Source organism: Oratosquilla oratoria, chromosome 16, assembly GCF_046742065.1.
Source record: "Oratosquilla oratoria isolate Oo_2021 chromosome 16, ASM4674206v1, whole genome shotgun sequence".
NCBI classification, from domain to species: domain Eukaryota; kingdom Metazoa; phylum Arthropoda; class Malacostraca; order Stomatopoda; family Squillidae; genus Oratosquilla; species Oratosquilla oratoria.
The window spans coordinates 41,062,223-41,077,205 of NC_134792.1; the positions used below are offsets into that span (position 1 = coordinate 41,062,223).

The 14,983-nt window shown below is 39.4% G+C and overlaps 2 protein-coding genes across 22 annotated transcripts in view; one reads left to right on the top strand and one right to left on the bottom strand.

The window, feature by feature from the left end:
* The window catches only part of NitFhit (ntrilase and fragile histidine triad fusion protein NitFhit), a 43,943-nt gene that overhangs the window by 20,203 nt on the left and 8,757 nt on the right, over nt 1–14,983 (bottom strand). For 2 of the 14 annotated variants that reach the window (XM_076199569.1, XM_076199570.1), the window contains exons 1-8: nt 12,076–12,163; nt 9,126–9,254; nt 8,647–8,788; nt 8,001–8,156; nt 7,600–7,803; nt 4,535–4,670; nt 4,336–4,412; nt 4,034–4,206 (exon numbers count right to left, since the gene is read on the bottom strand). In XM_076199569.1, coding sequence (XP_076055684.1) covers nt 4,034–4,206; nt 4,336–4,412; nt 4,535–4,670; nt 7,600–7,803; nt 8,001–8,156; nt 8,647–8,788; nt 9,126–9,254; nt 12,076–12,122 — 1,064 coding nt within the window. In that variant the 5' untranslated portion in view covers nt 12,123–12,163. Of the gene's footprint in view, nt 1–4,033; nt 4,207–4,335; nt 4,413–4,534; nt 4,671–7,599; nt 7,804–8,000; nt 8,157–8,646; nt 8,789–9,125; nt 9,255–9,679; nt 11,164–11,188; nt 11,582–12,075; nt 12,197–12,497; nt 12,517–12,550; nt 12,669–12,840; nt 12,991–13,081; nt 13,216–13,460; nt 13,484–14,983 lie in introns of those variants that run through there. The other 12 variants (XM_076199573.1, XM_076199576.1, XM_076199568.1 and 9 more) reach the window with 12 other exon arrangements.
* LOC143033929 (Fanconi anemia core complex-associated protein 24-like) overlaps nt 12,141–14,983 on the top strand; it is a 41,397-nt gene continuing 38,554 nt past the window's right edge. For 3 of the 8 annotated variants that reach the window (XM_076199590.1, XM_076199591.1, XM_076199589.1), the window contains exons 1-2: nt 12,915–13,054; nt 13,280–13,427. The gene's annotated coding sequence lies outside the window, so the exon portion shown is untranslated. Of the gene's footprint in view, nt 12,248–12,287; nt 12,563–12,913; nt 13,055–13,279; nt 13,428–14,983 lie in introns of those variants that run through there. The other 5 variants (XM_076199592.1, XM_076199595.1, XM_076199596.1 and 2 more) reach the window with 5 other exon arrangements.

Consider the following 14,983-nt stretch of genomic DNA (forward strand, 5'->3'; position numbering starts at 1 on the left):
CCTGTGCTGGGGGTGCCAACTGCACACCTATATCTGCACCACATTCATACCACCCCCCTTGATCTCAGGATCAACCCATTCTTTGTCTTCATCTCCTCAACATCCATCTAACCCAGGTGCCTTTCCTGCTCTCATTATTTTAATAACTGCTTTCACCTCACCTTTCCTTATTTCTCCTCCATTTTCCTCATTCATTATTGTCATTTTCTTAATGCTTCCCACTGCAACTACCTTTCCCTCCCTATCCCCATTCACATTTAATATCTCCCTAAAATACAATGACCATCTTCCTCTTACTGCCATCTCTTCCATTATCATCTCTCCATCTGTCCCTTTTACCTTTTCTTCTCTACTTGATTTGCTTCCTCTTCCTCTCTTAATTTCCTTCCAGAACACCTTTTTATTACATTAAAAAATTTCTGTCATACTCTTACCACATTTTACATCTCTCCTTTTTGCCTTCTTTACCTCTTTACTTCTTTTCTCTTTACTTTGTACCTCTCATATGATTCTTTTGTCCTATTTTGCAACCAATCTGTGAATGCTCATTTCTTCTTTTCTACAACCTTTTTTGCTTCATCATCCCACCACTGACTACCCTCCCTTCTATTTCTTCCTGTCCTCCTTGTTCCACACAACATCTTTGCACACCTTGTGATTCCCTCCTTGAAACATCCCCATTCCTCCTCAATTCCTAGTTCTACTCTACCCTTCATTCCCTTCCACTCTTTTCTCAGCTTCTACTCATTCTCCTTTTATATCTCATTTAAGCAGTTTACCCTAAGCACCTCCTTATCTCCTGTCCTTCTCCTCTTTCTCCATCTATCCTCCACCCTCAACTTACCTTCCACCAAAAACTGATCTGACATTTCCCCATTCTCTTCCCTCAGAACATGCATATCCAAAACTCTTCGTAATCTTCTCCTGGTTACCACTATATAATCCATTATAGCCCTATCTACCACCCTTCCGTCCACCACCCTCACCTATGTGTACTTATGCTTGACTTTCTTCCTAAACACTGTGTTTGCTATCATCAAGTTTCTACATACATCTCCAGCACCAACTCTCCACTACAATTTTTTCCTGGAACTCCACACATCCCAACCACTCCATCTATTGGTTGTCTCCTACCCTAGCATTGAGATCTCCCAATACCACTACACTGACATTTCTCCTTAAACCCTCCATGCACTCATTTAAATCTATCTAAAAAGCATCCCTTTTCTCTACACTCTTCTCACTACCAGGTCCAAATGCACTTACAAAGACCCACATCTCCCTTCCCAGTTTCACCTTCATCCACATTAACCTTGAAGAAACCTCCTTCCACTCCACCACACACTTACCTATCTTTTCACTTACTAGTATAACCACCCCTTCTCTCCCTCATCCTCTCTTCACTCCTGACACCCTCCCAACTACACTCCCAAACTAAAAATTGCTCCTCTCTTTCAACTTAGTTCCACTCAATGCCAACACATTCATCTTTTTTCTCATAAACATACTGCCTATCCCTTTCCTTTTACTCTCATCTGTACCACATCCACACACATTAAAAGACCCAAACCTTTGGATTCTGGTTGGAAAACTCCTCTCACACCCTTTTATGCCTTTGTTTTTTTTTAGGAATGTCCCCTTTTGAGGTACAGAGAGAAGGCTGCCTAGTCCTATCTCCATCCCATTTTTGTTGCCTTTCACAATTCAAGTGAGAGCACTCAGTGGCAGTATTCTTTCTCCCCAACAACAAAGTTTGGCAAAAAATTAAATGTATATACAGATAAGTGGTACAGGAGAGTATTAAGAGTGGGGAGACAACATATTGGAGGGGCAGTTGCAGTATAATAAAGTAGCATCATTTCTCTATGAATAGAGATTTCCTATATCACAGACAATATGATGTGTGGCTCTGTAGGGGTGTCCCATATACACTCTAAAGTATCAGCTGCATGCTACTGAGCAATTTTGATCTCACAATAACATGCACCCAATACCCCAGATGGGTAAACAACATAGTATACAGTGCCCACAATGGAAAAGTTCCCATTATGTTTTTTGGAAAAAAATACAGAGGTACAACTTAATTTTGTTTTATTGCATTCTAATGTGTACATCTAGTATTTGGTCATATTCCCTTTGCTTTTCAGCACCATTTCAAGCCTCTCATGCATGGATATGGCTAGTTTCTCGAAATACATGGCGTCCATAATAACCCACAACTTTTCCATGTCCTCCTTCACCTTTGCAATAGTGATGGGCTGACACTTCTCCACTTCATCTTTTGTCATGTTCCAGGCCTTTTCTTTTGGGTTAAGGTTGGGTGAATTATCAGACCACTCCAACAGAGGAATATTATTGTTTACCAGGAAATATTTCACACTTTTGGCCCTGTGGGATGGGGCACCATCTTGCATGAAAAATTCACATTCATGAAAATCCCACATAGGAAGCAAATGTTCCCTCAGCACCTCAATGTAGTTATTTACCTTCATTGTAACATTCTTGGGGAGAAAATAGAGTCCACCCCTGCCCTTTGCACCACTAAAGCACCCCCACACAATAACACTATCTGGATGTTTCACGGTCTTAATCGTGTACTGGGACACATCATTGGTCCATCTCACTGCTTTGGGGCCCATCCTAACAAGTTGGAATGTGCTCTCGTCACTCCACATTACCTTCTTTCACTGCTTTGGTGTCCATTCCTTGTATTTCTTTGCAAATGCAATCCTTTTCTTCATCATCTGTCCCGTGAGCAGAGGTTTTTTGGTAGCACAATAACAGGGCAACTTAAGGTCCTTTTGGAAGCAATATTGGATGGTGCAGATGGCAATGTTTTTTAACAGCTCAGGGTGGTTAATTTTTAATTCTGCTGCTGTTATGGACAGATTCTTTTTTACTTCACACTTTAAGATGCAGTCAGTCTTAGGAATAGTCTTCCTCTTGCCCCCAGAGCCTGGTTTCCGTGGTGGTGTGGTGTTGGGTGGAAGCTTGGCTGCCTCCATTTTCATAGCCTGTAAATAGACCATCTGTTCACACTCAGTTCCTCTGCTACATGCACATTTCCCAGGCATTCCCTGCTCCAATAGTATGAGAAGACAGGTCTTCTCCTCCATGTTGAGCTTCTTATGCACCATTGGAGTCATTTGATAGGGCTCCAAAGTGGTGAGGAGGCCAAGTGATGTGTCCTGTTATGACCCATGGTAGATGATTAAGACCATGAAATATCAGGACAGTGCTGTGGTGTTGGGTGGTGCAAAGGGTAAGACTGGACTCTTATTTCCTCCCCAAGAATGTTACAATGAAGGCAAATAACTACATTAAGGTGCTGAGGGAACATTTGCTTCCTATGTGGGATATTCATGAGTGTGAATTTTTCATGCAAGATGGTGCCCCATCCCACAGGGCCAAAAGTGTGAAAATTTTCCTGGTAAACAATAATATTCCTCTGTTGGAGTGGTCTGGTAGTTCACCCAACCTTAACCCGATACAAAATGACTGGAACATGATAAAAGATGAAGTGGAGAAGTGTTGGCCCACCATTATCATGAAGTTGAAGGACGACATGGAAAAGTTGTCTATGGATGCCTCTTATTTCGAGAAACTAGCCACATCCATGCCTGAGAGGCTTGAAATGGCACTGAAAAACAAAGGGAATATGATTAAATACTAGATATACACATAAGGATGCAATAAAAGGAATACAAGTTGTACTTTTGTGTATTTAGAAAAAATAAATAAATAAAAAATAGTGGGAACTTTTCCATTGTGGGCACTGTACTTTCAAGGTCATAATTATAATGAATCAAAAACCCCTACCCCCAAATAACACATGTATACATATACACCTCTTCATCTTCGTTAGAGAGCCAATATCACTTGGCATAAAACATGTTCAGGTGAGACACAATTGTCCTTCTGGTATCGTGTAACCCAGTACTGCCTACCAAATGGTTTGACTATTGGCCACTAACTGATTCCCACTGGTTCATTCCATCTAATAAAAAAACTAAATGATTTAAGAATAACTAACCTTGGTGATTCTATGCATTCAACTGGAGCAAGATGATAGAGATCCTCCCTTCTATGCTGCACAACAGGCATATTTCTTCGGATTTTCTCCAAATATTGCAAATCAATTTCAGCAAGGGCAATGTTAGTTCCTTCACTAACTTGGGCAACCACTGCACCCCATGGGTCTATTACCTTATTATCAAATTAGAAAACAAATTACACATTTTCCAATATGACAAACATGTATTCATATATAACCATATTTCTTTCAAATATCATATCACAGTTCTCTGCATTTGTATAGAATTTAACAGCTATTACTAAAGCATGACCATAGGATGCACGTTTCTGGTTGTGATGTCCTGTCTGGGCAGCTGCAATTACATAGCACTGATTCTCTGGTATAAGAAAAAACTAAGTGTAGTCCTCTGGAATTCATAAATGAGCAAGTGAATTAATATAGCCATAAAAATTATAAAAAAAGAGGAAGATATTACAACATAGTTACAAGCATTTTTACCTATAGCTCTTGCTCTTAGTAATGGCTCCCAGTGTGCAAGTCCAGTGGGAACCGTAAATGCAGATGGGAATGTAAGAATCTGTGCTCCAAGACGTCTATGTAAAATGCTCAATTCAGGGAACCTTAGATCATAACACTGAATCAAAGTTAAGGTTTTATCACTGACTACATTTGTCCCTTGTTTAGGAAAAACAATTACTATTTAAATACCATCCTGAGGCCCTATATTTCAAAATTTTATTCACAAATGAATATTTTTGTAATTACTATTTCTACAGTGCCAACAGCACTGTATGGGGCAGAAACGTGGAACATAAGAGAAGAAGAGAGAAGGAGTTTGAATGTGTTTGAGATAAGGTGTCTGAGAAGTATGGTGGGGGTTACTAGGCTAGATAGAGTGAGAAATGAGGAGGTGAGGAGGAGAACAGGGGTGAAAAAGGATTTGGGAGATAGGGTTGATGAAAGAATATTAGGATGGTTTGGACACATGGAAAGAATGAGTGAAGAAAGGCTAGTAAAAGAGGTATGGAAGGCAGATGTGGAGGGAGTGAACATGAGGGGACGTCCTAGGATGAGGTGGATGGATGGGGTGAAGGGGGCTTTGGGGAAGAGGGGAATGTCTGTTGAGGAAGGAAGGGAGAGGACGGAAGACAGAGGTGAGTGGAGAATGGTTGTATATGGATGATGTTGTGACTGCATGAGGAGGAATGGGCGGGGGGGTGGGGGGTGGGGTAGTATGTGTGAGTAAATTTTGATGCAGCCCGAAGGGATTTCTCCCCGTCCTCGCCTTATATGCAAAGGGGGACGGAGAGGGGGGGTCGCCGATTAAATGAAGCGGCCTTGCTGTGGATGTACTGTGTCTTGCGACACTGCTTCTGACCCACGGCGGTGGGCAGGGTGCAGGGATGACCCGTCATCCGGGAGGTGCTCAGATGAGAGGAAGGGTGGGAGGGGTGTGGAGTGTATTTAGGGATGAAATGGGTGGGAGTGTTTTTATGCCTTTCCCTTTTTGGCTACCTCCCTTGGAAGGGGGAAAAAGCCTTGGTATATGTATGTATGTATTTCTACAGAAGCTCACAGAGCCAACAATCTCCACAGTGGGTACCAATGGTTGAAGATTCTTTCCATAGATTTTTATGGGAAGAAACATTAGATTGTTATCTGTGTTATATCAGTGTAGGACTGTTTCTATGTCATTGACTTAAAGTAGTAGGAAGAAGGAAGCAGTTGTTGGTTGTCAACTCTCTTTAAGTAAAAAAGTTGAAGATATAAAAGTTGATAAAGAAAGCTGTTGGGGCCAATTCAGAGACCAAGTGTCACCCCCTAGAGCAAGGGTTCTCAACCTGGGGTTCAAAAACCATCAAGTCAAGTGCCCTAAATACATGACAGTCCACCTATTGTGCCAAGACTTGTGAAGTGATGAAGAAATATTACTCTTCCACCACAAGGTTTGCTGGTTGTCGCGGGGGAATGTGGTAGCAAGAGTAGAATCACTAAAGGAGGAGCTCGCTGAATTCTTCAAATGTGATAACAAGACAAAGTCACTTGAGTTCACCAAGAAACTGTCAGACAGCCAGTGGCTTCAGAAGCTGGCCTACCTGAATGACATCTTTTTACATCTAGACTCATTAAACTTACCCCTCAAAGGTTGTTTTACCATAAGCTGGAGCTTTGGGAAAGGAAGGTCTAAGCTGAAAATTTTAGAATGTTTGAACATCTTGTTGAGGCATTTATTAAAAACAAAGACAGTGGAAAACTAGAGTTGGTGCAGCTTGTGAATCAAGTGAGTTGGATTCAAAACTAATTACAAATCCATTCATTGTTAATGTGCACCTCCTCCCACTTAATATGTATAAAGAATTCCTAAAGTTGGTGGACAACTCAATTGCAAAGGATACATTTAAAACACTTTTCCTGACCAAGTTCTGGTCTAAAATGGGTGCAGTTTACCCTGTTGTAGCTGATTTTACTCTGAACTCACTGCTGATGTTCTATAGTACTTATCTGTGTGAGCAAGGATTTTCATCCCTGTTCAATATAAAAACTAAACATCAAGCACAGCTTGCTTAATGTGGAGCATGATCTTTGAGTATGCCTTTCTAATACTGCTCCTAGAATTGAGAAACTTGTTTGCACAAAACAGGGACAGCCTTCACACTGAAGTTTAATACTGGTTGGTAATAAAGTAACTACAGTTTCACTCCTGCATGTGTAGTATCACTGTACATTGTTTTGTATGTTAATGCTTAACTGATGAATAAAATCATTACAATTAGAACAGTTTGTTATCCATAGCAGTGCCACTGTATATTTAATTAGTCTTGATATATTACCATTCTATATTCTGTATCAGGTTGATGGAGGTACAGGTTGATGGTCTGATGACTCTTAGGTTGCATAACAGGAAAAAGGTTGAGAACCCCTGTCCTAGAAGATGCACCTCTATATTAAGGTGAGGGTTTTGATAAGCTTTGAGGAAGTGAGATGACTCTCTATGACATGCATCCTGCAAGACCACCACTTGCAAGTACCCATCACTGGTGTTATCAAGATTATTTAAAGTCAGAAATGTAAAACTATGTGTGAGTGAAGAACAGGTGTATGCCCTAAATAAGGTTGTGTTGAGTGTAACAGAAGAGAAACTGGGTCTTTGAATAGTTACAGACTCTGGGTTTTCCTTATAAAGACTACTCATACTATCAAATGGGAAAATTATATGTAAATGAAAAAAATATAACATTGGATATGTGTGACATAAGAAAACAGTGAAACTGGGGTCTCTACAAAATTAAAGAGCACAAGGCTTTCTCTGTCCCAATCAGTTACAAGTCAAGAATCATAAGTAAAACATTCTGAAATAAACTTTGAAGAAGAATGGTGATCAGCTAATATAGGATGTCCAGAAAAAAAGTATAGAAAATGTTTTCCTGTTACTATAACAACATATTTACAGCTACATTTACCTATTTCTAATTATAAGTGCTAAAGTCAGTCTCAGAGTACTAAATGGGACTGCATGTGCCACTGACTTTGTACTGTACTGTGGCTTGGATCTAAAAGGATACAATAGAGCTTGCCAGTAGTCCAACTGGTGTGCGTATAACAGTGCCAATAGAAGAACCCTCTTGCACTTTTGCAGATTCCCTCAAATCGACATTTTTCTCTGGAAGTTGCACATCAAAGAGATGTGTTTTGACATACTTGCTGACAATATCCCCTTTATCATTAATAATCATATGAGTGTTCTTCAACTTAGTTTCATCCAATTCCTGTAACAGAAAATACAAATGTTTTTCATAGCATGTACTGATGAGTATATCAGAAAGAATAATGAATAAGAAAAGTGTTTCTCCCAGTCTCACCTCTCTACTATATGCATCTCTTTCATTCATTCCTGGTTAAACCATGTAAAGATTGCATCTGAAAGCTTTTCTAGCAATACTTGTCAATCTTGATTTACAAATACCTTTATGTGCAAGCCACCTAATGAAAGCCAAACTTTTTTCTGGGCAGCCAGTAGACAATAACTTTGTACTGTTGACCCATGAAGAGATTCAGATAAAGCCAACATTTCCTCTTTGGATGATGCTATGTAATCACATGCTTCAGGTAGAAACACCATCTAAAATATTAAGCACATGAAAATTTATAAGGCACAGTTTTACAATATATTAACATTAAACATTTAAGTGGACATGTAAAGTGAGGAATGGGATGACGTGGAGAGTGAGCGTGGAAAGGGAGCTGGCAGATAGGGTTGATCAAAGAATACTGGGATGGTTTGGGCATAAGGAAAGAATGAAGAAAGACTAGGAAAAACAAAAGTGGAAGGCTAAAGAGGATGGAGTGAACTTGAGGAGAAGACCAAGAATGAGATGGGTGGATGGGGTGAATGGGGCCTTGGGTAACAGGGGAATGTCTGTTGAGCAGGGAAGGGAGACGGAAAAAGATAAGTGTAAGTGGAGAATGGTTGTGTATGAATGGCTCAATTTGTACAGCCATCTAAGCTATCTGATCTACCTTATCTGACAGCTCTCTTCTCATCCCATTTACATCACTGCAGCTTTAGAGAATTTCCTTGCAACCACATAAGTGTGTATGAGGACACATACCTTTGCTCCTAAATTGACAGCTTTCTCTATAAGGTATTTACAATCTAGGTAATTTTTCTCTTTATCAGCTGTAGATGTCATTTGGGCCACAGCGACAAGGCCAGTCTTTCTTGATGAAGAGTCATTAGAATATTCAGAACCCCTGAAAAAGTACAACAAATGCATCATTGAAAATCCATGTTAACAAGTTGTATAGACACGGTAAAGGAAACATGGACTGGAGGTGAAGCTTTATTCACCTCCAGTCCATGTTTCCTTTACCGTGTCTATACAAATGCATCATTACCATACACACACTCAGTCCTCAATTTAACAGGAATAAATTTCTGACTTCACCTACTATACAATCATGGTATATAAAAATAATCTTGATTTAACCATTTCCCTAAAATTCTGCAATTTTGAAGTTCTGGCCAAGTTGAATAATTGGGTTCATTAATAGCACAGATACATAAAATGTAACACTTTTGCTTCCTCACCTTGAAGACATTGTGGTTATGGTTCTTATTCTATTTTCTGCTGCAACAATACATCTGGTCTGTCTTACATATGTTTTTGGGAAGAAACTACTTACTTCTTGCACTTTATGACAAACTCTGATCATGTCTCTGAAAGAAATATGATTAAGATGAATAAAATTTACTGAATTTTTTTTAAATGCCCTTGATTTATCAAACTTCCCAACAAGTTTCACTTTGTGTATACTGGAAGCATTAGTGCACATCAAGTTATAATTGGTGCTCCTTGTTGTGCTTTAATTCCTTCACTGATGTTTACCCAACCCTAGCAAAAGTTCTCTCAGACATACTCTTAAACAATATGCCAGTCTCGTCAGTATATTTGACAAGGCAGTAAACCTTGCTCATCGGTTTTCTTGGAAAAACTTTGCTGTAACGTTCAGCAGCATAATCAGTTTTGCCACTTAGAAGTCAGATGCCATACCTTGCTTAAAAGTCCTCAATAAACCACTTGAGAATGTATATGATTCAGTAACATTTCTGCTCAAAGAAAAAATAAATGCATTTTCAATTACCATTGGGCATGGCAGGTTTTCAGTCTGATATCTGTACCACAAATTTCAAGTAGGTGTCTGTTTGAATCCTGGTTGTGGTGCAGAGGTATGGTGTGGGTCACCGTGATTACATGTGTGGATAGAGTAAACAAAAGTTGAGATTACATGGTATTTGGTATTGTTAAGTTACAAGCAACTAGCACAAGCAGCTTACCCCTTCTCACTGACTCAAGTCACAGGCCTGCATCGTCTCTGCCTGAGCATACAAAGGTGCCAAATCTAACCTATCTACATAGGACATGCTTATATAGTATATTTAGAATTACATTATGAACGTGGATACATATAGAACATCTACATGCTAAGATGTTACAGGAAAATGTAGGGCAGGATACAGATAGAATATATGCATAGGTATACACAGTTATATATCATATGATGTGGCATCAATGTATTGGCATGTGTTGCTTGCTATGCTGAAGAATGTGCATAGGTAAATACGCAGTTATAAATTATGCATTATGTAACACTACATTACAACCAACCACTACAATGACTCCCCCCACAAGAGCAGAGCAGACTTATAGGGGGAAAAAAAAAGGAAGATAAACATATTATAAGATATAAAAAATACATATGAAAATATTAACAGCAACACTCTCTTAAGAACCAAGAGTACTTAAAAGTAAAAATAATCAGAATGGTCTCTGAAGCGAACAATCCTTCCCAATCATGTTACACATGGGATTGCAGGAAGGGTAAGTGAAGAAAGTGAAAAGGTTGGAGAGGACAGGGTGGGAGAGGATTCAAAGGCATGGGTGGAGACATCAGGTGTGTCTGAGCATCAGTGTCTGTGATGACATTTGTACTTGTAGTGTCATTTGTGTGCGTCCGAGGTGGTCGAGTGATGGGAAGAAATGCTGGTTTGAGTCAGTTGATTGAGACAGACATATCGCCTTGGGAAAGTCAAAGAATAAAGTATTTAGGTTCATGGTGGAGGACATCATAAGGACTAGAATACAGGGCTCCCAAACTCTTGTGGACTTTGTCTACTCGTATCCAAACTTTAGAGCATGTGTGAAGCAGGAGGGACTAATGGATGAGGTAATGTGTGGCAGTCACCAGACACAAGTTCATTGAAATTGATTGCATTTCTTTGATAAAGTGGAGGATGGCTGTGTTATCCAATGGGTGACAGTGGATTTCTTGATGTTTCCAATTGAAAGACTTAACATATGGGCACCAGTAACCACGGTAAATGGGGAAAAACTGGTTATGTGAGGTGTTAAATGGTGGCCAAGTAGAACTATGGGTAAAGAGTAGAACCAGTTTTCCTGTCTAGCAGATACTGGATTTCAGAGAGCAGTGAAAACATTCAATAATTCCATTAACTTGAGGGAACTGGTAGTTTGCATCTGATAGAAACCAATGATTGATGAAAGTTTAGTGAAAAGTTTGCTCTCAAACCGGGAGTTCCTATCTGTGATGACATGAAGAGGTTTCCTAATTACCTACCTAACTTAACCTTACCTAATCAGTTTGGTTAGGGTCCGTGGATGGGAAAGTAGGTAAAAATTTGTTGGCCCCAGTATCTCTTAGAGGAAAACCATTTTCCAGGTGACAAGTGACTGGCAACTTACATCAGGTAGGCCCATAGGTCAGTCAGGGAAGTTATATTGTGTTGCTGTCTAGGGATGGTTTGAAAGGTAAGTAGGAGTGAAGGGAGGAGAGAAGTTAGATTTGGTTAGGAATTGATCTTGGGAACCATCAACACTAGCATATAAAACAGAGCAACATCATCAATGTAGTGTAAATTTGTGAGACCACAATATTTAATTTGTATCCCATTCACAGTCCTGTGAATCCTAACAGTGCTTTATTGGCTTATGGGTCTCCTCTGCTAATGTCCATCATGGTTTTGTTCAATTTTTATTTATTTAAAAAATTTTTTCAGATCATATACATGAACTCAGCAATGGAGGCTGTGTTGGTAAACCTCTTGAAATGGATTATGACAGCTGAAAAGAAAGCCTCGATAGCCCACTTATGATTGAATATGTTCAATAATGTTGTGAACCAACCTACTCCCTATAATGAAAGTAAGGAACAATAGTTTTAGTGATACACAAGGTGTATTTTTTATGACGATACTATCTTCACTGGGTGGTGATATGATATTTTCACTGTGCTACGAGTACAACCCAACAATGCAAATTTATTTGTAGCGTGTATCCTAGGCCAATGACACATGTATTCCCGATCAAAATAAGCAGTTCTGAAGTATGTTAAGCCGACTATATATCGGCGTATTTTCCAGTGCCATCGGCATTTGATAAACATAAACATATCCATAGAACAAAAGTTAACTGGCTCATTACGACACACTAGGAAACATAATCTAAATTAGATGCAATTACAGTACACAAAAATATACGTCAAAAGGAGGTAAGCTGTTTATGGCCATGCATAACTACGCCAGATCAGTGGAGGAAACGTCAGGATCGGCGTTGTGTTTATGCACGCTGTGATATACATCTCTCCTTCATTCTTTCAAGTATGGCTTGTGCAGGAGATTGCAATTTGAATTTAGTAAGACTAATTTCTCAAGTTCTGTGTGATCGCAACTCTGCTGTTAAGTTTTTAGCTGCACACGGCGTTATAAAAGATGAATACAATTGTCCAAAGTGCAATAGTGTTCTGAAATTGAACAAATCAGGGAAGTTCAGATGCGATAAACGTGTGTATGAAGGAGGATCATTTACGCGGTGTCGCGTGAATACTTCAGGATTAAAAGGAACATTTTTTGACAACGCTAAACTTAATTTTGAACAAATCCTACATATTGCTTATCTTTTCGTCCTTAATCGTGTCACGCAAGTAGAAATTGCTTACGATCTCGTTGAGGTTAGTTTGAAATCTGTGACAGCTTGGCTGTCATTTTGCCGTGAAGTTGTGCGAGACTACATAGAAACTGAAAGTGAACAGTTAGGTGGCCCAGGTGAAGTAGTTGAAATCCTCGAAGAGGTTAGCAAGCCAAAAAACAAAGAGGAAGTCGACGGTGCATGGATTTTTGGCGGTTTTGAGCGGAAAACGCATAAAGTATTTGTAGTAGTCGTTCCTGACCGCAGTAAAGACACATTAGTTACTGTGATAAAAGAGTGGGTTAAACCAGGCACCCATACAATTTCGGACGGCTGGGCTGCGAATCACAATTTGAAACAAGAAGGTTACACGCACGAGACAGTGAATCTCTTTGGGAGACGAGAGGTCCTCTATCGAAAATGTTTGTCACTGTATTTTTTCTGCAGAAAATTCCCACGCGTGAGCGATCGTTTTCACGCTTTCTGGGCTGCAGTGGGACAACAGTATCCACCGCCAGAAATATTGTAAGCTAAGGTAAAGTTTTTAAAGAACTGTATTTACCGGTGCTTGTCCGGTTAGGTTGGGTATAGAAGGGGGGTGTTGAGCACTGTACTTCCCAAATTGGTTGGGGTCCCCTCCTCCTCCCTCATAAAAGAATGCACTTTGGATATATACATTGACCTTCCTTATCAGATAGTGCCCAAGTCATTGTTGATACCAATGAAGAAAGACTAAAGTACACCACCCTTTCCATTTCAGCATCTTGGGGAACAAGGGCTACCTAACCCCTACAGTGTGGGTCATATATAATGTAGTGAGGCACTTGTGGTGAACCTGGTTTATCCCTACCACTTCATACTGTGATGAACCCTTCTCCCTCCCATGCAACCACTGATCTCAAGAACAGGTATGGGGAACATCCCTTTGTGCTTTGTTGTACCTTCTTCCATTCTTAATTACTACATATTACCACCACTATCTCTGCTCTTCCCTGCTCAACTGACCTATCATGTCCAACCAAAAATTTTGTACATGACCATCCGCTTGCTCAAGGTCTTCCTTTCTAACTTGCTTCAGCTTTCTGCACTTTTTTCATTGGTTATTCCTTATTCTTTATATATGGTTAAACCACTTTAGTATTCTTGGTTCTCCATTTGAAACGGTTGTCTTCCAGCATCCATATAACTTATCTCTATACTTCTCACCTTATCCATTCTCGATATGATTTAACTCCCCCCTGTCGGAAGGCTAGGACAGTGCCCCTCACATTCTTGAAACACAAATTCTTTGCAGACATCTTATTTCAAACACATTTATTCTGAAGATGTATAGAGGGAAATGGAAATTATTAACATGAGAACTTGTTTTGTACTGAGAGTGAATAAGTTGAATCTGAACATGTCAATTTTTTTTATTATGATGTATAAATGACAAAGAGGTTTGGAACAGGTAATTAAAAGAGCCTTTTCCCTAAGGTACAGTAAAAGAATTAGAATACATAAGTACAGAATAAAGAAACTACATGTACTCAGTACATGAATAAATTTACCATTCAATATAGGTGTGTGATACAGTGGTGTGGGCAAAGAATGACCTTGTTGAAAATTACATTAGATGAAAATACATATGAGTGGTGGACAGTATGATCCAAACTTAACACCTGCACATTTAGATGAATACACTCTGCCAGACTCAGTCATTAATTGTTGTAGTCTTTCAGAATCAACTTCTAGTGCAGTGTCATCTGCAAGTAAATATTCATTTTTCATATCTTTTTAATGAAAACCAATTCCAAATCACCTATCACTCTTGCACTTAATTCTTTGACCAGTCCATCTTTATGCATATTAAACAGGCAGTGATACACACCTCTTGAGTGCTTTCACCTAAAAACATTGTCACCGTTTGCCCTTGTATATGCACTACTTCACATGTAAAAACTGCCTCCTATTTCTATACCATTATAACATGCTCTTCAACACTTCTTATGTCGTATTATGTGCTTTTTCCAAGTCTGATTATCAAAAAATGCATCCTTACTTTTCTCAAAATATTTCTCACACCCCTGTTGCCACAAAGACTTCATTCATACAGCTTCTTATTCTCCCAAACCCACTGTTTTATTTACCAACCACATTCAACAATGTAATCCTTCTAAAGATAAAATATTTATACTTCTCTCTCCTATGTAGTGGGATTATAATGCACTTTTCCAGTGAATTACAATGCTCCCTTCTTGAGACACATTGAACAGTCCAACCACCAACCACTCCACCAGTGCATTATTAATTCATCCTCCACATTTGACTCGATGAACTTCTTGGCATATCGCTGCTCTTTTATTCATTAACAGCTCCTCATCTACCCCTTTCACTTTCTCTATACCAATCACCATTGCTATATTTACTTTCTTAATTCCAACATTCCCTACCCTTTCTTCTTTCATCTTTTGCAAGAGTGACC